The following is a 26,534-nucleotide window of genomic DNA, read 5'->3' as shown; positions in this document are numbered from 1 at the left end:
CTAAATTTCCGTTAGTGAATTAGGAGGAAGATAAATATAAATATCTTTGCAAACATTCTTGATTTCAAATGTCTTTCTTACCATAGGTTGAGGTAACATCTATTCACTTCAATTTTTCTTTTAAAAAAATACTGCTAAATCTAACATAATTTGAAAACATTTACTCATCCGTAACTAAAAATCGTTATCTTGCATTATTTTTTTCGAATTTTCTTAGTGGACTATTTCTTGTATCTCATTTTTCTCTTTCTTTATTTTTGGCTTCATTTATTGGGTTAGAGTATCCATTCTATAGCATTCAGTAAGCCAATAAAAAATTGGAGATAAACTTACAGAATAACAATTTTAAAATTTGAAAGACTAATTCCACTCAAAAAAATTACTGACAAATTAAAATCACATATTAACTATATTTATATTATTTGAATGAAAAAAGGTACGAATAGAGGTAGTTGGGTGTCCTAATAGCTAATGACCCATATTTCTCATAATAATGATACATTATTATATTACCTTAATTTGCCTAAGGATCATACTACGATGTAGACATATTTTAGGTATTTATATATGTTGTGCACACACAAAACAAGACCAACCAAAGGAAGCCACTTAGAGGTTGCAAATCAGCTTCTTCGGTGAGTGAGTGAGTGCTCTTCTGTCACTGTATACCCACCAATGGCAACTCTTGGTGCTGTCAAATTCCTGCTCTGTCTCCTTATGATATGGCTCATCAACTTTCTACCTCTATGCCAAGGTTTTTTTGCCCCCTCTAACTATATTTGATGTATTATTAATCTATGTTTCACATTATTAAGGTTTTTTTGACTGTGTAATGTATCTGTATGAGATCCTTGTTCTTTGGAGTAGCTTTTGGAACTTGAACATGTAATATTTGTGGCACAAATCTTTACTTCAAGAGCAACATAAAAAAGACAAGAATCATGATTAACTCTAAGACAGAAAATCAATTTGCTAGTTTTAGAAATAGAGTCATTTTCCATATGATGATATGTGTATGTCAACTAAAAAAGGAAACTATTTCTCTTTTTAAAATAAAAAAAAATGGAAATTAAAGATAATTCATTATTAATAACAGCGACATTAATGATCATTTTACAACTTTTTTAGTGGATTTTGAAACTCGAAAGAAGTTTCTCTTCTTAACTCATACATATATTTCCTTAATTTTTGTTTGTTTAGGTAAACAAATTTAACTACAATAAGACTGAAATTTAACTACAATGTTTGATTGCAGGCCTAGGTAAACAAAACTTGAACAATGGATATAAATACCCTTTCATAAGAAAAGCAAGTTCATTCTCATCTCCACCATCAATTTCAACCACCAACACAAATGATGGTTATGACTACATAATAGTAGGTGGTGGAACAGCAGGGTGCCCTTTAGCTGCAACCCTCTCACAAAACTTCAATGTTTTGTTGCTTGAAAGAGGAGGAGTACCTTTCACAAACCCCAATGTGTCATTTCTTGACAACTTTCACATTACTTTGGCAGATATTTCACCAACTTCAGCTTCACAGTTCTTCTTGTCAACAGATGGAGTGTTCAATGCAAGAGCAAGGGTTTTGGGTGGTGGTAGCTCCATTAATGCTGGCTTCTATACTAGAGCAAGTTCAAGGTATAATTAAGCTTTAAACTAGTAGATGATATCATGATATATACCATCACTCTTACTATTAAAAAATTTTAATTAGTCACTAAAATTTAGAAAGAAAAAATATGAAATTTTCTTTAACTGCATCACTAAATTTAACTCAAGGGATGAATTTTTAGCCAATAAACTACTTAAAAAAAATTGATCTAAATTGAAAACATGTCTTATTATAAATGTGTGTGTCTCCTTTCAACCATCAAGGATCGAGCACTGACATTTTTTAATCTTATGCGTGCTTATTTGCGGACATCATTTTACTCAAAATCTCAAATAGATATTGTCGTAAAGAGTTATTATTATGACATTTTCTGTTTTCTGCTTATTGTGACATTTTGCTACATTGATTTTCTCTCGTATCATTAATATTATCATTGGGCTTTTGTTGTTGAAAGTGTTTCTATTTTTGGTTGGGTTTAGAAAAAATGTTAGATTCTTACGCCATGATAAATCAATGTTCTAATTTCGGTTGAGAGATGTGTTTATATTTAATATTTGATGATATTTTGCATATGATTATCTCTAATAAATTTATAAATATTACAAAAATTAATTTTGTAAAACTAAGTTTAATGCACATAGTGGGTGGGTTTGGAGACAGACAATACCGTATCTAAGGCAGGGCGAAGATTGCGACCGTCCTAGACTTCAAAAAATCAGTCCAAAATTTGGATAAAAAATATAAAATTAGGGGTCCATAGTAAAAAAGATACTTAAAGACTTGGTTCTTGCCTATTTAAAACAACAACAGTGTATGTAACAAAATAGAAAGGCACACGAGAGAAAGACAAAGTTGGCACAATTCATGCATGTGCTATTATTTGATTTGCTTTGTTTCGTTATTTTATCGTATAATGTTGCTGCAAAAACGTGTATATGGTAGTGAAAAAAGGAAGATAAAAATGAGCAACAAAATCACAAAAGGAAAAAATAGACAAGTTTGTTGAACAATCTAATAAAAATTTGAATGTTTACAATCCCATCAATGACAATGAAGATGTTTTTGTTGTATCAAATGTTGATGTAAGCATCGATAACCACTTCATCCCTCCTTTAGATATCTATATCTATGATCCTAAAAATTGAAGTATTTTTTATGCTAAAACCACCTACATTTTAATTGAAAAAACATATATTAGGGAATTGAATATCACATTTCCTAACATAATAAAAACTAGGCTTAATTAATGATGTGGTCCCTTAAGTTATTTGTTGGTTACATTTTAGTCTCATAAGTTATTAACGTTACAATTTGGTGCCTTCAAGTCATCTTCCGTCAACTAAATAAATTCCCACCGTCAAAACCGTTAAACCAATGTCTAAGGTGGACACACATTGCAAGTTGTCACGTCACAATTCACGTGTGTCTATTTAACGTTTTGGAAAAAGACTGACGGTGAGGATTTATTTGGCTAACATATACTAACTTAAGGGACCAAATTGTAACGTTAGTCACTTATGAGATCAAAATGCAACCAACAAATAACCTAAGGGACCAAATCATTAATTAAGCCTAAAAACTATCACATTCAAAGAAATTATTTTCACACTTTAAGAATTTAATTTTTTTATATATTTATTAGTTATGATCCAAATTATATGTTTTTCCTGAACCATCAAAATCTCATAAACGGGGCCATAGGAGACACCTAACAAGTTTTTATGGCACATTGTTACTCATGTGATTCGTGAAGGACATACATTCAAACATACTTAAGGTGAAGGAGTTGTTGTCAGGGGCCCTGTCAAATTTTATATCGATACCTTACCTTTTATTTATGACTGCGTCTATTTTTATAAAGTTCTCACTTAATCAATTAAATGTTAGTGACCCTACCCAATTTATGTCGTGGAAGTAATTAGGTGCAAGTGTCGCATGTAGGACACATTTGTTTAACTTAGGGCTTACAAAGGTGATATGTTATTGAGTTTATAGAAGCAATGTGTTTTATTCATTAAAAAAAGGAAAAACAAATGTGTTTTACCCATAACTAGAACATATTTTATCACTTTATTACATAATAACATTTTTTTTTGACAGATAATAATATTATTTCTTAAAATTTGTTCACTATGTGACAATCAACCAAAATATATAACCACCCTAAAAAAAACCTAACATATAATTAAACATTGATGTAAATCTTATTGAGCAAACCACTATAATGGATCTTACGTACTAAATGTCGTTGATGGTGATGACATATCTGTTACGTGTAATGTCGACAACTAAAATGATCCCCAACTTTGTAAGATACTCTTAATTTAATATGAACACTTTAATTTAGCCTTGATGTACTTTATTATATTTTCTCAAATCAACCATTATGTGAATGCTCATTAGTATAAGTCATGAATGGTGATGATATGTCTATTAAGTGTACTATTGACACTCCTTGTCACGAAAGATAGGTCATATGAGAAATTCATATGTGCAAAGCATGAATATAACTCTTTTTTTTTAAATCAATGAATATAACTCATTTATTATATACTTTTTTTTTTCCATAACATTTGTTTTCCATATATAATGCAGATTTATACAGAAGATGGGGTGGGATACAAAGCTAGTAAATAAGTCATATCCTTGGGTTGAGAAGCAGATTGTTCATCGTCCAACATTTTCACATTGGCAGAGAGCATTTAGGGACGGTCTTCTAGATGCTGGTGTGTCTCCTTTTAATGGATTCACCTATGAACACAAGTATGGAACCAAAGTTGGTGGAACCATTTTTGACAGATTTGGTCGCCGCCACACTGCTGCTGAATTGCTTTCTTCTGGAAATCCTAACAAACTCACTGTCTTGATCTATGCCACTGTCCAAAAAATTGTATTTGATACAACAGGTAGACACATATATAACATATCTTTGAATTTGGATTAAAAATAACTCAATCCTAAAAAAAAGAAATCGGTCCATTCACGTCTTAGAATAGACATCTAAAGCATGACTTAGGTGGTCTAACTCAACTCTACAAAACCGCCTTATAAATTGTACTTAGTTGAAAATTAAGCAGTTCATACATTTAAAAATGGTTTACAATCACATGATGACTGAAAATGAGTAATGCTAAATATTGGTGCAGGAAAAAGACCAAAAGCAATGGGGGTGATTTTCAAGGATGAAAATGGGAAACAGCATAAGGCAATACTAGGAAATGATAGGGAGAGTGAAGTGATTGTGTCTAGTGGGGCAATTGGAACTCCTCAAATGCTATTACTCAGTGGAATTGGCCCAAAAGCAGAACTTGAGAACTTGAAAATCCCTGTGGTACTTGACAACAGATTTGTTGGGAAGGGTATGGCTGATAATCCAATGAACACAATTTTTGTTCCTCTTAAGAAATCAGTTAAACAATCATTGATAGAAACAGTTGGTATTACCAATAAGGGTGTGTATATTGAAGCTAGCTGTGGATTTGGACAGACCAATGATAGCATTCATTGCCACCATGGTTTGCTATCAGCTGAGGTATGTCTTCACTCATCACCTAATTTGAGTTTTGTTATTTTGACACACAAATTTGTCATTAAATTTCGACAACAAATTAGATGGTTAACATAGTTCAAATATGCGGCTAATCAAGTTTAGTATATATATGGTTAATTAATGAATATTACAAGATGTCGCAACTCATTAACCATTTACCGAACACAATTAACCACGATGCTGGAAGTCATTAACCATTTACCGAGCACAATCAACAAGGCGTGCAACGTCTATACGAGCATTGAATAGTAAAATAGAAACTAACAAGTAATATGCATAGAAGTAATTTTTCATTTCATGATAAACCAGATTGGGCAGCTCTCAACAATCCCACCTAAACAAAGATCAGCAGAATCCATTAAAGCTTTTGTGAAGAACAAAAAAGACATTCCAATTGAAGCATTTAAGGGAGGATTCATCTTATCAAAAGTTGCTAATCCATGGTCAACAGGTGATCTCAAATTGATCAACACAAATGTGGATGACAACCCTGCTGTTACCTTCAACTACTTCAGTCACCCTTACGATCTTCATCGCTGTGTCGAAGGAATCCGGTTAGCAACAAAAGTTGTCCAGTCACAGCACTTCACAAATCTCACTTTGTGTGAAAAACAAACTACAGAACAACTTCTTAACAACACTGTGAAGGCTAATATCAACCTTATACCAAAGCATGTCAATGATACAGAATCACTAGAACAGTTTTGTAGAGACACTGTGATCACTATTTGGCACTATCATGGTGGATGCCATGTAGGGAAGGTTATCGATTCGGATCATAAGGTTCTTGGTGTTAACAGACTTCGTGTCATAGATGGATCAACATTTACCGAATCGCCGGGAACAAATCCTCAAGCTACTGTCATGATGATGGGCAGGTATGTATAGGGCTTACTGATAACTCCGTTTCATGAACAGTTTAACGAAATAAGCTGAAAACAGTTTATAAACATGTTATAATATATTTTGATAAGCCCTTTCAAACACATATATGTAAGTGTTTATGTCATTAGTTAAGAATATAAATAAATAATAATGCTTACTTTTAACGTCCTAATAATATATTTATGTTTGTCACAGGTACATGGGAGTGAAGATTTTAAGAGACAGGTTGGGAAAACTTGCTGGTGTTTGAAGACAAGTATGTATGTAGTGTGATAGTTGAGGATCTTCTCAAGAAAAATGAAAAAAACAAAGAAAGTGTTGCTAGAAGACTAGAGTATTATTAGCTTGAGTTAAGTTAGTGCATCTTGTTTTTTTGTTAATTGTGAGTGAAGAGTGATTATTAAACAACGATGAAAGTTTTGGTTTTAGAAGTAAAAAATGTAACTCTTCATGGACGTGCATGCTTAAACTTTGACCCATCTATTTGTAATAGTCTCTATTGTAGTCCTCACGGTTATTGTTTAATTATTAGTATCATTTTATCATCTTAGAAAGAAAGAAAAAAAATGCCGTACGTGTGAAAACCAGTTTTAACATGTGTAATTAAGTGCATGACATATAGTAGTAGATGTGTTAGTCTTGCCTTTCTCTTGTAAGAGTATAAAAATATTTATGTGGGAGATAGCCATAGAGATTCATAATATGATGAATTAGATTGATAAAAGAATAAGAATAAGTCAATGAACACGATCAATCTTTGTTATTATACATTGTTCACTGTTAAACATAAAAAAAATAAATTAAAATACACTTTAAACACACATCCTATCTTTAACATTGAAGCAATATTATGGTACTATTGAATCTGCAAAAACTTGATAGCGATTTCTAAAACTGCACGTTATATATTGATATGTATTTCAGGTCACTAAATTGGACTAAAGCTACTTAATGGTATCGACCACCGATTGTATGGTCACTCAGATTTATAGGGGCTATCAAATTGATTTTATTTTTTGCTTTATACATCGATTCTTGTCTTTTACTACTTACTTATTGCTTGAATTATCATAAACATTTTTTTTTTTGTTAGGAAAAATGTAATCTTTAAGGAATTATACTAAAGATCAAAATAAGATCAAAGTGAATTGAACGCCAAAAACTTGATTTCAGCAAGTATGCTAAATTGTTGCAAGTAATTAAAACGGTAAGAATACCAAGTATTGGTCTCAACTCTCAAGAAGTGCATGCTACTATTGATTTCTATTTTAGATCACTTTGGAAATTAATCTATGAGGGAAGTGTGAGGGATGAGTATTTCTTAGATTCTAACCTTGAACTATTAATCCGGTGTTACACACTGAACTCGTTCACTGCATTATTACCAATTTTTTAGAGTGTTTGATCCTAATTTTTTGGCAATTGAATCTTTAATCTAAAGATTACCCTTAATCTCTTAGCATACTTAAAAATAAAGAAAAAAAATTAATATTGGCGATGGTTCTGATAATTCTGGCCAACCAAGTCATCGTATCTATACGGGGATGGAGCATTACCACTGTTCAAAGCAAGATCTTCATCATTGTACGAAGCAATGAAGCACCAACGTTAAAATAACCCCTTTCAAGGATTTGAGATGCGAGGAACCAATTAAATTATATAAAGTTTTTCAAATAAAATAAAGCAGCATGCAATTGTGTGAATTTGAAAAAGATGCTCAAGTTGAAGAAGAGCTCACAAAGGGACTAATTTAATTGCTCCCTAAAAAAAGGGACAAACTACATGTAATGTAAGCTATGGTAGGTATACAATCAATTTATATGGCCTGAAAAGTATTTATAAATTAAAAGACGAGGAATCAACTAGCAATTAGTTTTTTTTTAGAATAAAGTTATTAGTAGTTGTTGTTGACTATGACGGTGTGAATGATTAATATGCTACTCCTATATATGATAATTAGCTGGTCATCGATGGTTACAGTTAAGTTCATTATTTGTGGAGGAAGTATTAGTCATTTGGTGTTCATAAACATTTGAATAGACCATGTGACACACACACTTAAAAAAAAACGTAGAAAGAAAACATATACACACGGTGGGCTCAAATGATTCCGATCATAGAAACGAATTATTGAAAAATGTTTTATTTGACATAGAGATAAAAGAGAGATAGAAAGTATAAGTGATGTTAAATGAGTGTTATTTTTTGAGTGCACATGGGTTGGATCAACCTAAAAAATCTAGTCAAACACACTCAAAAAAACTAAAAAAAAAAATAGGCTGAGCCATGTAATTGGGTGGATATGATTTTTAAACATGTAAAACCCATAAAAATAAATGGGTTTCGGATAAATCGGACCTATATCTAAAAAATTCACTTACCCAATAATGTCAATATTTTTTATCTTTATTTTCATAGGGTAGAAGAAAAATACTAAAGGTTATAGTAATAAACCAAATTATATTTTCAAAACAAACACATTGTACCCTATATAATGAAAATCAAAACATGTTAGAGTTACAAATCAAGATGTTGTACTTTTTGGTTATTGTAATACTAATGCAATTTTACGTCATACAACTTTAGTTTATTGCAATTATTTTATAGTGAAGTTTATTATTTGATATTATAATTTATTATTCTATAATGCATAAAATTATAATAAAAATAAATTAACCAATTATTTTTAACGAAATTAAAAAATAGAGTAATATTTAAGAAAAATCATGAGTACTTGTCATTTAATCGTTTAATATTAAAAAAATAGAAAAATAAGTTGAAAAATCGTTTGCCAAAATTCACTCAATAGTATAACGAGTGGTTATTTTGCCTCACCCAAACCAGGGTATCTTATATGATTTAGGTTTTGAGTTTGAACAAACACATTCCAAACCGGTCCACGTACACCATAATTATTTTGTAGAGATGTTCAAAAATCTAATGTTGTTTTTCATTGTTTGTGTTGGGTGTTAAAGCGAATAATTTGGTAGTTGAGCAAGTATGACAGACCATGGGGTCCGATATGAATTCATGATGACCACTCAAAGACGGCATCAATAGAATATTTGACTCGATGAACTCACCGGCACAAGCTTCATAATGAACATAGCATTCATTTGCACAACTTTTCTTCTAGTACGTTGGAGAAGAAGAATAAAGTCATATATGACAATGACATAGTGTGTGTTTAATTATGCGGTTATAAAAAAATTATTTTGATTTAATTGATTTTGGCTTACTTGAAGCGAAGTAAAAATATGCATGTAAATGTGAATTTGACGACATAATCGAAATGTTTAATTGACCCCATAATATGAGAAAATAACGGAGGTGCTAATTAGTCTCGCACCCAAGAATTTATTTGTTGGTTTTTTCAGATAAATTTAGTTGTTTGTCAACCACTAGAGAAAAGTCAAAGTGAGTTTTTACTTCTTTTTGTTTGTTTGCAAACGTTAAGAAAAGTCAAAGCGCATAAGTTGTTGTTATTCACATGTACTGTAAGATCGATTACAATCATCTAGCTGTACTAATACAAGTATACAACTCATATTCTCTCGCAGGCAGCAGAGGACAATCTTAATCATACATTTGTCTTGTCTTTTATTTAGTTAGAAACTTCAGTAACAAACAGGTAGTATGTAAAAGCTGCCAAAAACACCTTAATTATTGTCAAATAATCACAAGGGTGATGCATTTTCGAACATTGAATCTCATGAAACTAGCCACTTTATGTGCTCGATTGCCAAGTCAGTGAGTAGGATATGTTGTTTTCTTTTCATCTTAATTATGTCGTTAAATTCTCATGGCCGAATTCTGAATTATCATACTATTTCTTTTTGAAATCGGAGGGCTAACATCTAATTATGCCGTTAAATAGTAACCCCTTTTTCTTTATGTGACTATGTTAAGGAAGAAACTCCGTTCTTTGGCTATGAGCTCATCAACTCCTCAAAGAGTATCAAGTGTGGATGTTGGGATTTTTGTGAGCTACTAAACTAATCAATGCATAAGTAAAATGTTAAGAGAAAAAGATAAAGGTAAATTGTGAGAAAATGAAAAATTTGATTAAATGTGTCTATCGAAAATGATATTTACAATCGGAATTTACATGAAGAGCTAATAATCCTACTAGCAAGCATCGTGGCCTACAAAATAAAACATTGACCGTTGTATTCGGATATTCTCGCCGGTAGTATGCGTATTTGTGACCATTACTAGATGCAAGTGACATCCCGACTAATTCTAATTTTGCATGCCCATAGGCCCTTCCATGACACTCTCGTGGGGTACATGTACTTTGATAATGAATGTTTTTTCATCTCTTGATCATCACATTGAATTAAGAACAACTATATCAGTGATTTGGAAACCACGCATTCATCAGAAACCTTAAGACATTAGGCAGGACCATTTCATGTATATGATTCTCAACATGTAATTTTTTATTCAATTTAAGACTTTAATCACATTTGATATACGAACAATCTCTTCTCAAATGTGAGTCTATCTATTCATTTGAAATATTTTGTGCTCAAACAACTTTTTATCCATATACTCTTGCCCAATTGGCTCACAAAATCAAAGGGCGTTGTTTGACTACTAATATTAAGAAGACTTTTATTACGATGAATATATCACTAGAGACAAACTGGCAGCTATTATATCATACATAACTTTAATATTTTGAAATTTTCTAATTGATGAAGTAAGTATAGTGTATATATACAATACTTCCTCCATTGTCAATTATAAGCAATTTTGACATTTTAGATTTATTCAATTAATGATGTATATGATCCATAATATAGATCATATACGTAATTAATTGAATGAATCTAAAAAATAAAAACTTATAATTATAACAACAGAGGAAGTATTCAATATTATTCTAGGTTAACAATGTCAAACATGGTAATAAATAATTACAATACTATTTTGATCAATATTTGCTTATAACTTGGAGTTAGGATTTTTTTTTTTGAAAGACTTGGAGTTAGGATTGTGAAGATGATATTGCTCCTTTATTATTGATCTTTCACTTATCCGAAGCTCGATCATACGATGATCGAAAATATCGTTATAATACATAACCTTTTGAATAACGAGTTTAAAAGACAATTGTTTGTTGAAGCAAAATATCTAAATGATTTGGTACGATAAACTATCATTTTATCTGTGAACATGAAATGCAACAAAGTTCTAAATGATTTGGTACCAATAAAATAGTTAGTATAATTGAATCTTTACCTACTAAACCGAACAATAATCATATCACATTGACTTGATCTTAGTCTTTAATTAATCTGTGAATAATGAGATTGAGAAATTAAGTGTGAGGAGCATTATGTACGCGCTTAACATGAGAGTAAAGTGCTGGATACAGCTAAAAACTAGTAGTTAGAATGTTGCAATCTTTCTCTCTCCAATTTCCTACCCCATTTTCCTTTTTTAATTCCTTCCCTTTCTTTTTTTGACTTCAAACTTAATTCCTTTTCCCATTCTTTTTTTTCCTTTTGGTGATTAATTCCTTTCCTATATTCTACTACCACTAGTACTTTCTTCTTAATCCACCTTTTAGTTAACCTCAAAACCAAAAACACACTCCCTCTATTTCATTCACCGACAACATTATTTCCCCCGAAACAAAAAAAACATCATGGCAGATCGTGTATATCCCGCCGCCAAACCCATAACCAACGGCAACGGAAACGGTAACGGTGTCTCCGCCGCAAACCCATCATTTCCAGCCACAAAAGCTCAACTCTACGGTGCCACCCGCCCTACCTACCGTCCTCAACCTCACCACCGCCGTACCCGCCGCCGTTGCTGCTGCACCTTCTTCTTCTGGTTTTTCCTCATACTTCTCATCCTCCTCCTCCTCCTCGGCGTAACCGGCACCGCTTTCTACCTCATCTACCGTCCCCACCGTCCTTCCTTCACCGTCACATCTCTCAAACTTTCCTACCTCAACCTCACCTCCTCCTCCACCCTCAACTCAAAGTTCAACGTCAACATCACTGCAAAAAACCCTAACAAACATATCACCTTCGTTTACCAACCAACCACCATCACAATTCTCTCTAACAACATCAACATCGGTGAAGGAACCATACCATCTTTCAAACATGGCAAGAAGAACACTACTCTTCTAAAATCTTCCATTTCGAGTACTGGTCTAGCATTAGAATCAGAAGCTTCCACGGAGCTGAAGAAGAACATGAAGAGCAAAAACGGTTTAGCGTTGAAAGTGAAGTTGGATACAAAAGTGAAGGCTAAAATGGGAAAAATGAAAACACCTAACGTTGGAATAAGAGTTACATGTGACGGTGTTAGAGTTCATGTTCCTGTCGTCGGTAGTAAGAAACCAGTAACGGCGTCAACTTCGAACGTTAAGTGTGATGTTGATGTTAGGTTTAAGATCTGGAAATGGACCGTTTAATTTAATTGATGAAGTAAACAAGTCCATGTGGGAAGAACACATGACAGAATCATAGAGGTGTGTTTTGTGATATTTTTTTTTTTAATATTTTGTTTCTTGCTTTTGGTCTTTTTTGTTTTTAATTTATATATTTTGGTATAATTTTTTTTTTTTTTTGGAAATTTGTTCATATTCATAATTATTACATAATTGCGTGTAAATGTCGACAATGACTACTGGAGTTTCAGTGGAGGACAGTTGTATGCTATAGTCTATTTTTTTTGGCTAGAAATATTTTTTCCAATTTATTTAGTCTATTTTAATTTGTGGTGCTAAATAATGTTAAATTGGCTATTTCAATGTTATAAGCTCTAAACTGAAGGCATCTCTTTGTCAACATAAAAAACTGATGGCATCTATCTCTCTGTCATTGAAGATATTAAAAATAGGTTTAAATGCACTTTCACCTCTATTTTGATTGAATTTGGATTTTGCCCCCTATTTTAAAACTTAGAATTTTGCCTCCCTTATTTTAAAATTCGGAATTTTATCTCCTCTGTTTTACGTTTTTCAGGATTTTGCCCCCTATTTTAAAATAAAGAACCAAAAAATAATAGAAAAATAAAGAAACGATTATAAAATATTAATTCAGTAAAAAAAAAAAAAAAACAAGATAAAGGAAAAATAAAAACCAACAAAATAGAAAATCAATGAAAATACAAGAAAAATTTAATTAAAAATACATGAAAAAACTAGTTTTCACCTCTAAATATTTACTATTTTTATGGTTATTTTTTTTTTTTTTTTTTTTTTAGAAATCATACTAATTTTATGCATTTTTTTCTAGTTTTTTATTCATTATTTTAGTATTTTTCTGGTTTTATTTTTATTTTTTCATTAAACAAATTAATATAAATAATTAATTATGTGGATAAGACAGGGGAGGGGGCAAAATCCATAAAAACATAAAACAGAGGGGTAAAATTCCGAGTTTTAAAATGCGATAGTCAAAATCTAGAATCAATCAAAATAGGGGGATAAAATTCCGAGTTTTAAGATAGGAGGGCAAAATCCAAATTCAATCAAAATAGAGGGTAAAACTGCACTTAAGCCTTAAAAATAAAAAGGCAACCACCATTTGCAGCTTTTTTAATTAATTAAAACAAAATTTGTTGGATGGGTTGCTCAATAATTTTTTAACGGTAAAACAAGCCTCGCTCAACATACTATAACAAGCTTCAATCAATTGACCTTAAGGTTGAATATTTCTCATCCACATTTTAAGATTAAAACTAGCGATAAGTGTGTTAAGGGGAAATAGTAAGGTGCTGGATGTTAGAGATTTGTGGTTAGGTCAACCTCGTCCTTCTTCCTTCGGTTTGGAGGATATGATCGATTTATCTTCTTGGACATAGTTTTTTAGTACGAGTTTTGGTCATTCCTACTCCTTTTACGAGTGAGGTGAAAATGATTTTGAGCTGGAGCTGATAGTAAATGTATGTTTGAACTAACGAAAATGATAATGACGACATAACTCTTTGTTAACTTGTGTCCTTATAATATAGATAAATATCCTTATAACGACTAATATTAATTCTTTTTCAATAAATTATCACCATTAATGAAATAACATTAATGCTTAATATTTGCTCGAAGGACACAAATTTACCTAACCCATTCTTTAAAGCTTCAAATTACTGTCTTTGTCAAAATGACTCTTGTAAATCACACTATTAATTGACGAATACATGTTAGTCTATCAAAAGTAAAATCATTTATCGAAAATTATGTCAATTTATTTATAAAAAATTAAAAAATATTATTTTTTAATAAATATTATTTGATACTCTCCCCGTCCCTCGATAGATGACCTATTTGACAATGTATATTATTGATTTAACATACTTTGACAATATTTTTTACTAATTCACAACGATAAATAATATGATTTTGACCATATTTTTTACTAATTCACAACGATAAATAATATAATGTAAGATGTTGTTGGATTCGTCTCGTTGAATATTTTTAAAATATTAAATTTTCATAATTTTTATTAGTAAAGAATAGAAAATATCAAAAATAAAACATATACATTGATACGTGTGTCGGAGTCAACTAGATCATCTAATATAAGATGGAGGGAGTAAGTGTTAGTATGATCCTTAATTCAAACATCAACCAAAATTTTTGACTTAAGAAATTGGTGAGGTATGGGGTCTATGTGCCGCCAATGATGAAATGGCTATCTCATGGAAATGCGCTACTTGTGGCAAGTGGCTTTTTGTCTTGAAATTCTCGATCCATGTATATCCACTGCATAAATTTCAATTTCAGTGCATTTTTGTTGGTACGTTCAACGGACTTCAATTAGTGTGTTTCGTCTACCTAATGCTAGCCATTAACCATTTCACGGTGGGGGATAGCTGTATAAAATTTCTTCAAGATCGTTTCATATCAATGTTGATCCAGCGGGTCAAGTTTAGTATGGGAAAGGGAAGTTGTTTTCCTTGATGAGAAAGTTTAACTACAACCATAGATTTAATGGTTTTTTTATTTGGTAATTGTTGCAACTTTTTGGTGGTTATTGCATAACAAAAAAAACAACCCCACCAAATGATTAAATAACAATTTAGCATTTGTTTGATTTATTGGTTTTTTATAAGGCAAAATTACACTTTTAGTCCCTTAATTTAATTTCAGGTAACAGTTTGGTCATTTATCTTTTTTTCATTTCAATTTGGTCATTTTCATATACATTTTCAAGCTTCAAATCTAATATTCTTATGCAAACATAGAAGAGGATCATAGATTTGAAGACTGAAAGACCATAAGAAAATAAAATCATGAATTTTAAGCTTAAAAATTCATATGAAAATGGACAAAAAGGACCAAATTGAAATGAAAAAAAGATAAAGGTCCAAAATGTTATCTGAAATTAAGTTAAGAGATTAAAAATATAATTTTACCTTTTTTATATTAAATCACGGGTCTTAGCAATTTGTTTTGGGTTTGTTGGTTTCTAATCCAAATTTTTCGGACTAGATTGACCCTGTGTTTCTGGAAAAAAAATTGGTTACATGTTTCTATTTATTATAATGTTGCCACATTAAATTGAATTGGAAAATGAATTAATCAATTTTAAAAACGTTATCAGGTAAAATAAAATTGACAAAATTATTAGGTTAAATTTTAAATTAAGCAGTATCGTGATATAGGCTCAAGGAGAAAATTGTTAGCAATATACCTTATTCATGTTCTAAGGACCATATTATATAACTATTTTTTGGTCTCACTAATGATAGTTTTCTTTTGATCTCTTTTTAAATATTTTAAATTAAACATTTCGTATTCATTAAAAAAGTCAAACGTTTAAATTTTCAACGTATTTAATATACATATTTCAAAAATACATACACTTATGGTTCTTAAAATGTGTTCGCAAATGCTTTTTTTTTTTCATCACTAACAAAAAAGACGGGCACATTCCATTCTTTTTATTGCGCTAATGTTTGAAAATTACGTTGTTTTTTTTTTATGAAATTTTGATTTTCATTAAAACTAAAAATTTTAAAAAAAAAATGAAGGAAAAACTAAAAATATAAATATTTGTTGCTTTCAAGTTATAACAAACCAAATTTACCATGATTATATATTTCAATGACATCAACAATATAACAAAAAAAATATAATCTAAATTCTTTTTTTTAATGACACCAACAACAATCTTATTATAGAAAAAATTGTTTAAGGATATTTTTGAAAAGAGAAAAAGTCAACTCAAAAGAGCCGAAAGAAAAAAACCTAGATCTATGTGAAAATCACTTATTTAGATTGAAATAAAGAGAAAAAAGATGAAGAGGGGTGATTTCAAGTCAAGAATTAACATAAAATCACCCCTCAACGAAGAAACTGCTAGAGAAACCTAAAAAGAAAAAACTTAGGCTGGCTTGTTGGAGAGGGAGAGATTAAATTTCACAACATTTAACAACGATAAATAATTTTCAATTTTTTTCACATTAATATCAATCAAAATGTAAGTTTTTTTTTTTGCAGTAGTTGAACCAAATTTTAAAAGAAAGACATCAATTTTGTCACAACAAAAGTTGTGTAGTCTTTTTTTAGACGTACTTATTTATTATTAGAATTATTATGATTTTAAGAATGATAAAGGGGAGTACGTAATTAATTTTGGATCGACTATATTTTCTTTTTCTCTTTTTTACAATAAACCGACTATTTTTTGTTAGCTAATCACTCCTTATCACCACCAGAAAAACTAGTCACTCCTTATTATTATTATTGAAATTATTTTGATTTAAAGAGTAATAATAGGAGTATATAATTGATCTTGAATTTTTATTTTATTTTTGTTAACAAATAATTATTGGAATTGTTTCGAATTAAAGAGTATAACTTCAGTATAATGAGCAGGCTTATTGAGTGTCAGAAACTTGCACTATTATCCGAAGGATCGAAGACATGCACTGGGAAAGACAGTAAAAACTATCAAAAAATGAAAGGCATATTTTTTATTTATTTTTGCCTCAACCGGTGGCAGACTTTCCCATCATCTTTATATCTAATCCAAAGGTACATTTGCAAACAACATTTACATAACCCTAAACCTACCTTATTTGGCGCTAAACAACATTTGCTGCACCTAACCACATTAAATGCTAACCTACGTGTAGTTAAGCTTATTGTGGGACATAAGATCAAATTCAAATTTTTTCCCTCCAAACTATTCCAATTCCCCAACTGCACAAGACCATATGCTGTAATTAATTATGTATATTTCCCTATACACAACCACTACCCATGCTGCTTCCGCATTTCTACGTATCAATTTTGTGTATATATACTGCATTATGGCTCATCTTTATTCATATCACAAATCTCTCAAGTAAGGCTGTAAAAAATGGCTCACTACACAGCTCAAGATCTTCTGGCTTACCACTCCCTAACCCTGTGTCTGAACTGGAGAGGATTGTAAATGATCTGAAGGTGAACTACAAGACTTATGTTGTTGAATTTGATGTTGAACGTGTAAGCTGATTATAACAGTTATCGTACAAATTCATATGTTTTTTATATACACTATTTAATTCTGAATTTTATTGCTGGAGACAACCGTTTTCTCTATATCACCCTGAAGTTTTAAATTACTTCATCATTGTGTGGATTGTCCTATTGTTGTAAACCTATTTGTTATTGTTGGCAATTAGCGTGTAATTTTGAGTTTTTTTTAATATGAATATTCCTCACTTAACATCTAAGGAGTTCAGAAACATGTTTTGGATGGTTTATAACATTTGTATTAATGAGCATTGTTTGAAGGTTGAAACCCAGTTTTGAACATTGTAGACATCATGCTTAATTCAAAAGAAAGTGTGCTTTCAAAGTAATATGTCTCTTATAATGGCGAATGATATGCTAAAAAATTCATTTGATTTCATATCTCTTTATGGTATAATAACGTGAAGGCCAAAATCCATTTCTTTGATATGTATGACCTACTCAATCAATCCAGATGTTTTACTTTTTGATTAACATAATAGCAAGATTGGATAAAAATAGTAGTGGTAACCTTTCCATCATGGTATAAGACATGAAATTTTATTTTTTTTTGTTAAAATCTCCATATCAACTGTCCAACCTTAGAACTTATCTGAGAATATATAGCAGCCGCATTTGGTTAGTGAATAATTTTTAAGGGCCATTTACCAATGCATTGGACGTATGAGTATGCAATTACTACTATTATTACATTTAAAAAATGTAGTCAGAGGACAATAAACATTGATTATGCTATTCCATTAACGGTTACCAAAGTCCTTATGTATACACTATTGAATTTCCAATGCTCTTCTTGAAACTACCGTACTTCCAATGACAGATGAGATGACAGATACCTTCAGATGGGGAGTTGGAATAAATATAGCTGTCTGCCTATTAAATAGGAGAGTAACAGCCTATTAAATAGGAGAGTAACATTACTGACTATTCTCCTCTTTAATCACATTTTCAAGTGTTTCCAATGCATTTTTTGTTTTAATCACGTTTTCAAGTGTGTTTCCAATGCATTTTTTGTTTAGATAATTAATGCGAAGGTGGTTGTATGACAGATTAACAGAAGTCAAGGATAGTTGCTCAAATAAGCTGGTATATATCTTTCACAACCAATGTTCTTGAATGAACAACTTTATGTAGCAATATCAATAGTTACTTCAAGGGATGGCCTGAAAATTTTGCTACTAGATGAAGACGGCATGTGCATTTATACTACGTCTAATGTTGTGTTTAAAGAAGTTTTCCGTAATTTGTCCAATATATAAAAGTATATGATGTATTTTGTAAAAGTAATGTTGATGTAATCTAAAATTTAATTTATAATTGACATATTATCTACACTTTTGCCTGTTACATCTACAATTCGTATGATCCGTGCGGCAGCACGGGCGAATAGTCTAGTGGGAAATAACTTTATTGTCCCAGGCTAAACAGCACCCAAAGGTCATAATTCATCTTTCCCATGGTGGGAAAGGAATCATCCTTCCCATGTTAAATGCCACCTGGAGTGGAAGAGAGGGAAGAATTTGGGAAAAAAAAAGGAAGTAGGTGGAAGAAATAGAAGGCATTGGGAGCAAGGACTTTAGGGTTTATTTTTTTTTCAAAATATAAAACCCTGTTTATTTGAAAAACTAAAAAATTATATTGGATCAGAGTTTTGAAGGGTTTGTGAGAGTTTATATAAATTCTTCAAATTTAATATATGTTGTTATACTATTCTTAAAATTAAAAATATATTAATCATAAACATTAATTTATCACTTTTTAAAAAATACTTCAAAAAAAAAAAAAAAGTAAGATTTTACAGTTTTCCCTTATATTTTTGCCCCCCAAATGCTTTTCTTTCCTTTCCCTTGCAAACTTCCAAACAAAGCCTTAGAGTAATACAAACCTGACATGGTGGCATTTAGGGTGGGAATGGGAAAGAGTTTCCCACCATACAAAAATAGCTTTCGACCATTAGATTTAAGATCTTATCATGGTCTCTCCATACTATATTTTTTTCCCATTATCTTCAACCTCTCAACATGCAAACAACCCAAAAAAAAAAAAAAAACTCTCAATACTTTGTAACACTTATAACAATTTCACAAAAACTATTCATAACTTCTCCAATTCAAAATTATGTTAAACTACAGACCATAATTTTATCATAAAGTCTCAATATCAAATGTAACTACCTACACCTCTACAACCTATCTCCCTCCTTGTCATCACCACTTCACTGGACCTTCCTACCCATTTACCAGGAAATCAAGTAGGTGTCATGGCTATTCGATGCACATCTCAGTATGCATTACCCCTCTTCTCACTCCCTCTCTCCACGGCTTTCTTCCTCTTTTTTGCTGTCATAATCCCCCATCTTAAGAAAATAAAAGAAAGAAAAACAAATCCTTCAAACCTTCAATCAATTAAATACCAAGTCTTTCAAATTCATATTTGTATTTGAACCATAATCAGACAAACTGTAATTAACAACTGGGGTTGCGATTTTGGATTTGTTCTCCAATTTTACACTGTACACTTCGGAAAAATAATGAAGAAGGAAAAATGGGTTTGAGCGGTGGTTATGGCTTGAGCCACATCCTTCACTCTATCCATTGATTGAAGAAGATTAAAGTGATAGGTGTTGATGGTGGGCCTCTCATGGAGGTTGTTGAAACTAAGTTGAAGATAAAGTGAAAAACAATACAGTGTGGATAGACCATAATAAAACCAATGCACCTATTTAATTTAATGGTTGATATTAACTTTCTCATGGTGCACAAATCTTACTCATGTGCATCCTAAATGCCACCCAATGACATAGAAGGATTATACTTGAAAAAATAGGAATGAAATCTTTATGTGATATGAAGTTTTTTTTTTCTTCAAAAAATTGAAGTTTTTTTTTTTTTTTTTAAAAGTTTTCTCTAAGGTTTCTTGTCTTTTTTTTCTTTGTATTGGGTTAGATGTCCGTCCCCACACTTTTTTCTTTTTCCATAATAGAATTTCTAGCTTAATAAAAATATCAACTTTTCAAAACTATTTAATTATAATAACACACACAAGTGTTGCATGATGTTAGTCATCATTAATCATGTATTTGTAGTTTTTCAAAAATAATTGAAAGAAATCATATAAATGTAGTACGAGAATCTCCTTTTAAAATAATTGAATATTGTTTTTTGTCTCTATACAGTGAAGTAAGTTGGTTTAGCCATTAACTACTTCACAATGATTCATACATCGACTCAAAAATCATCTAGTGTATTATTTGAAGGGTCTCCTTAACGAGTGTTTCTGGAGGCACTTTTTAAGGATTTTAAAAGAAAACATTATTTTATTAAAAACTCAAATATTTCGATTTCCAGTGCATTGATTACACATATTTTTATGATAATTTACTATTTAAAGGCCTTAATTAGAGCACTGGTTAACATTTCTGTTATTTGAATCATATATTTCACTTAATCTATGGGAATAAATCGGGAAGATATCTCTAGCCGTAAATAGCACTACTCTTTTACAATACGGTAATGTTGAACATCACGAATAACCCAGTTTACAACTGTATCATGAACTTTGATTCCAACAACGCTTTTGAAATGTTAAAAATTTGAACCCCACTGTCCGCGTTTATTCCGGCCATTCCCAAGATTTAATTGGTTGAGGGTTATTTCGTGAATCATTCGAGAAAATATCTCTCGCCACAAATAGCAATACTCTTTACCATATCTATAATGTGTGCATTAAAATCCATTGGATGCTATCTAATGGGGGTGTAGGAGGAGATGCCTAATGAGATTGGGAAGAAGGTGCAACTTGCAAAAGAGTACGTTTGAATGCACTCAGATATAAGGCATAAACAATTTACAATTCATATTATATATACATTTTTATATCAAAATCGAACAACCACACAATTGAGTATTATATATCTAGTATGTACATAACAAACACACAATTGAGTAGAAACAAAAAAGATCGAATCCTGGTTTTCTAAGCTTCACATTTAGGTGCATTGCCCAAAAAATTTGGTTCAACGTTGGCACATGTAGCATTGACACCAACTCCATTGAATGTGAATCTATGTTACTAAGCACCACTTCCTCACACGGTACCCCACTGCTACAAATAAGAACTACACCATTTTGTGTGGCAGAAGTGCCCGTAATATCCTTGAAGGTCACCTTACTTATCTTTATTTTCAAAGAAGATTGTAATAATGAAATAAAACAATATGTCAAAAAGGGAAGAATTGGTTGATATGCATGTCCCAAAAAGGTAAAATGATTTAAATTTAGATAAGTGGAAGTTGTTTTGAATACTAATATATACCTTCTTACTGCATTGATTCCATGAGCATTACTCTTGATCAATTATGATCACTGGATTGCTAACATTGTCCATTATAATATTCTCAAAATGAAGGTTTGACACAAGATCATAAGTGATTGGAGTGGTTGGCCAAGTCTTAATCCTCAAACCATTATCTGTGTTTCTTAGTGTACAATTTCTAACAGTTATATATTCTAGAGGCTCTTCATTTGAATACTTTCCAAGACTTCCGACACTAATTCCATGTCCCGGTCCACAAGTCACATTTAAGATAGTTATTTGCTTGCTACCATCCCCTATTGAGATACAATCATCGCCGGTGCTAATGTAGGAACTCGTTATGTTGATTTTCCGATGTGAATTCCATCGGTGTTAGACTGTTTGGGCTTGTTGCTGGAGCAGTGGCAGAGAAGTCCATAAATGTCAAATTCTTGCATCCAAAAACATTGACATGAAAATATTTGCTATCCTTTGAAGTTATTCCTTTGATAATTGAATTATTGAGGAAATAGAAACCGAAATTCTGCATAAAAGTGTTGAAGAAACTTGATTAGTTAATACTTTACTTCTGAGAAACACCGTATTTATTTTCTCAACTCTATCATTGTAACAGTAATGGGAATGATAATTTGAAGTTCGACTGTGATAAAGGTAAAATATGACCAATTATTGTTTCATCGAAAGAAATATTATAAAAATATACAAATAGACATATATGTCATTTAATTACCATGGAAAGCATGTTGCAATTCTTGTTTTTTCCACAACCATTTTGTTTCCAAGCAACTTCACCTAAACCATCAAAAGTTCCAACACCCGATAAGGTGAAGAAATCAAAATACCCAAATATTATCCATTGATATTTGCCATCAAGTTGGGTGAGATCAGCAGGTGCTTCAATTGTTCCATCAACTTGAATCTCAATTGGAGCATTGCATGGACCTCTAAGATTAACTTGTTTTAACTTGTATGTTCCCTTGGGAATCAAAATTTTACTTGAACTTGTTGATGCACATGCTTCTTTCCAAGTAGCAATTAGAGCCTAAGAAATGAAACACACAATCTTATGAAGTGAAAGGAAATGAGAGAATAACCAAAATTCGAAAAACAATTGTTGTGTTACAAGATAATGTAAAAATAAATAAAATCATGTTTAAGTTTTTTAATTTTAGTGTATACTCTCATCACCTCGGTTATTTCTCCCACAGATATTGTAGCATGCTTGGTGACATCCAAAACTACACTTTGAGACCTAGAAGATGAAGCCATTAATAAGAGCAAAACAAATGTGCAAATACCAATATCCATTTTAAATTTTGAAATTGATTAGACAATTGTATGTATTTTCTATTTCAAAATTTCTTTAAAAAATGATATGAATATATTTGGCATTAGAAAACTATATATAATGATTCCTATAAGCTTCAAAGTCACAAAAGCTACGAACAAACTTTTATATCTAATTATAGATTTGGAGTGTAAAACGAAAAATATTGTTCCTATGTAGATGTATCAGTTCCCAATAATAAGTACAACAACTAACGACTATAAAATTTGGCAAGGATGTTACACTTAAAGGAACAATATAAGTAACCACTAAAACAGAATATGGTTATTTCCATGTGCTATGATTATGTTCTGATGAGGTAAAACATAAGATAATTTAACATAACTTAATTAAACAATAGTAAATCCTAAAATATCACAAAATTAACGTAAGTTAAAATTAGATTTTTTTTTGTTCAAACAAAGGGGAAATGTAAAATTAAAAAGAATATATTTTAGCCTTTTTGTTTTGTAGGAACCTCCATAATATGTCATCCACTCTCCTTGCATATGTTTTGGATATGACGTTTGTTCGCTTAGTTATGTTGTTATTTATTTTTATTTTTTTGTCTTTTGGGAAAAAAAAATTCATGTGTGAAAAAAAAAAATTAGATTAATTAACCATGCATTATATTATTGAATTAATAATGTCATGTGGTACTACCTCCATTTTTTAATTTCCGCGTTTATTTTTTCACATATATTAAGAAAATTATGAATGAAAGAATTTAACAATTCTTGTTCAAAAATGAAATTCTCATTAAAAATTGGGAGTTTATCGTTGTTGTCATGGCATGATAAGAATGTAGCAGTGAGTAAATAGTAGTACAAAAAAATTAATTAGTTTTCAAATTGGAATAAATTATTTGGTTTTATTCTTAAAATATAAAACTCCAATCAAATGGATATTTGTTAGATTTGAGATCATCTAGAAAGAAATGGTGTATTAATATTTTGGCTTAAAAATAGGGTTAAATAAGTTTTTGATCCCTATTAAATTTTCAAATTTCACTTTTTAGTTCTTTAAAAATTTCATCAACTTTTAGTCCCTAAATATTTTCCGTCAGCACTTTTGGTCCCTACTTTTAAATAAAACTATGTGTACCATTCAAAATTTGAATTATTATTTGCAATAATTTTTAATACATTATAGAAATATCTTTTGCAAAAGTTTAATTTTTTTAACAAGGGATGAATTAAATATAAATTTTTAACCTTAAAAATTAATATTTAACTCATATTTTGTTTAAAAAATTATAAATTTGTGTGAGAGAGATTTTTATAATACTCTAAACATCTCTGTAAAAATTCATTCAAAAATCCATTACGGAGGTATTCCACTTATTTTATAATCTTTTTGTACAAAATGTACCCCACTTGTTTTCTTATGCATTTATTTATGAATAATCCATGCTATGTATAAATAATATTAAACTAAGGGTTAAAAGATTAACTTAAAATTTAAAAATTTAAAAGAGACAATTTTTTTTTTAACTCTTGAATTAAATTTTTCATCTCGAACAACAATTTTTGAAAATCTTTATTGTTTGAAAATAGGAGCACTTTGTAATTTTATAAATTTTAGGGGTCAATTTGAAAAATATAAGGATCAAAATGCAAAATTTGGAAAATTGTACGAAAAATGACATTTAAAATTCCTAGCTTTTAGATCATTTGAAATTCTCTAAATTTAACTTGAACAAAATACTTCATAAATTTCCACTATGTTTTAAATTTTCCAAATTATCGTCAAAACAACGAAATTTATCTCAAAACTTTCAAAAAAAAAAAAAAAAATCCAAATTTATCTAAAAGGATTTGAATTCCCTACAAAAAATTACATTATGTCAAAACATCCCCTATCCAAATACACTCTTATTTCTTAAATTAAAAAAAAAAAAATTGCAAGAGTATTTGTGTTATTTTCCATCATGGCTTGACGTGAAGATTTATTTATTATGAAAGTTGAACCCAAAACTTTGTTTTGATACAAATTAAGAGCAGTGACACTGAATCTAGAAAGGACCGACCCTTGCAGGGAATCGTGATATGCAGATTGGACTTTGTGATGGTGATGGATTAATTCGAATGTTCAACCTATATTGTGCAGTTGTGTTGCTTCAACAAAGGAGATGAAGAAGGAAAGGATTATTTGATTTTTGTTTCTAATTAAAATTCTCGAATAAAAAGAAATTATCATTTTAAAAAAGTTCTTAGTTTTGGGAAAACAAAATTGAATTATGCAAGATTGTATGTGAGAAGGTGCAAATGATCTTCTCACTTTTAATTTCAATAAAAGGTGCAAATGTTCTCACTTTTAATTTTAATAAATTTTGATCATTGATCAAATTCAACTGCATTATTTTCGTCATTCACCGGTAAAAGATTTAATTGAACCCTCGTCATATAATCCACCAAATCAAATAATGAATATGTACTTGAAATGAAAGAAGGTATTTGAATCTTTTTCTATTTTACACCTCATTTAAAAAATAAAATAACCACAAGTATATTTTCGAACGACATAAATATTTGAGCTTTATGCTATCTACATGTCTAACTTTGGCTAAAAGCTTACATATAATTTAGCATGTTTGTTTTTCAAAGGTCCAACAATTAAATTTTATGTCTACGCGGTCTTAATTCAATATGTAAATGATTTGATTGAGGAGAACAATGTCACTTACCATACTTTTAGAAAGAGTAATCATAGTGCGGATTTTGTTTATGGTCAAACTTGAAGCCTTTTCGAATACTGAATTGTTAAACCATGTATTCCATCAGATAATCTCTAATATCTACTTAAGATGGACGGAGCTGGAACTCTATATTCTAGTAGTTTCTTTTTGTTGTTTTCTTTTTCTGTTCATTTCTTTTCTTTTTCATTTGGCAAAGTAAAAAAAAAAAAAAAAGAAGATATAAATATTATATTTTTGGATGTGTGCTTTTAAAGTGAGTTTGAGTGTGAGAAAAGTTGGACTCGTATTTTAATGCATTACTAGAATTAGATCCGCGCGTTGTGCAGATATCTTTAATTTTATCTTTAATTGAAAAGATATTGAAAATTTATTCTTAACTTACTGCACATGCAACTTTTATTTGTGAAATTGAAAAGTATGGATTACTCATACTCTTCAAAGATATAATGTTTTAGGAAAAGTTATGATACGATGAAAGAATTTGTGATTTCAAAGATATAATTGCATCTATTACTACCGTCTAAGCAAATTTCTCTTTCCCCTTCTATGCAATATGCAATAGAGTTGCACATATCGACAAAGATGAGTCAATATGATGAACAAGAAAATATGAGTCAACATGCACACAAATTAATCGATTTTAAAAAAT

At 30.6% G+C, this 26,534-nt stretch overlaps 2 protein-coding genes and 1 pseudogene across 2 annotated transcripts; 2 read left to right on the top strand and 1 right to left on the bottom strand.

Moving 5' to 3' along the window:
- The first annotated feature begins 581 nt into the window (after positions 1–581).
- On the top strand, positions 582–6,594 carry LOC11432941 (protein HOTHEAD). The gene is made up of 6 exons (XM_003597556.4): positions 582–754; positions 1,256–1,640; positions 4,210–4,520; positions 4,761–5,146; positions 5,474–6,042; positions 6,245–6,594. Exons 1-6 carry the CDS (start codon positions 676–678, stop codon positions 6,297–6,299), a joined length of 1,785 nt encoding a protein of 594 aa, XP_003597604.1. The 5' UTR covers positions 582–675; the 3' UTR covers positions 6,300–6,594.
- Positions 6,595–11,705: 5,111 nt separating this feature from the next.
- Positions 11,706–12,488, top strand: LOC11421488 (NDR1/HIN1-like protein 6). Its single transcript, XM_003597555.3, has one exon. It carries the CDS (start codon positions 11,706–11,708, stop codon positions 12,486–12,488), a length of 783 nt encoding a protein of 260 aa, XP_003597603.1.
- Positions 12,489–21,521: 9,033 nt separating this feature from the next.
- On the bottom strand, positions 21,522–23,129 carry LOC11433434 (polygalacturonase-like; annotated as a pseudogene).
- Positions 23,130–26,534: the final 3,405 nt, after the last annotated feature.

The sequence above is a fragment of the Medicago truncatula genome, chromosome 2 (genome assembly GCF_003473485.1).
Source record: "Medicago truncatula cultivar Jemalong A17 chromosome 2, MtrunA17r5.0-ANR, whole genome shotgun sequence".
Classification (NCBI taxonomy): Eukaryota; Viridiplantae; Streptophyta; class Magnoliopsida; order Fabales; family Fabaceae; genus Medicago; species Medicago truncatula.
The sequence above is the reverse complement of the archived record's forward strand: the minus strand, read 5'-3'. Positions and strand labels throughout refer to the sequence as shown.

Coding starts and splice junctions, on each gene's coding strand:
- LOC11421488 (XM_003597555.3), top strand. CDS start 11,706: ATGGCAGATCGTGTATATCCCGCCGCCAAACCCATAACCAACGGCAAC.
- LOC11432941 (XM_003597556.4), top strand. CDS start 676: ATGGCAACTCTTGGTGCTGTCAAATTCCTGCTCTGTCTCCTTATGATA. Junction 1,641..4,209: donor TATACTAGAGCAAGTTCAAG/GTATAATTAAGC, acceptor TATATAATGCAG/ATTTATACAGAAGATGGGGT. Junction 5,147..5,473: donor ATGGTTTGCTATCAGCTGAG/GTATGTCTTCAC, acceptor ATGATAAACCAG/ATTGGGCAGCTCTCAACAAT.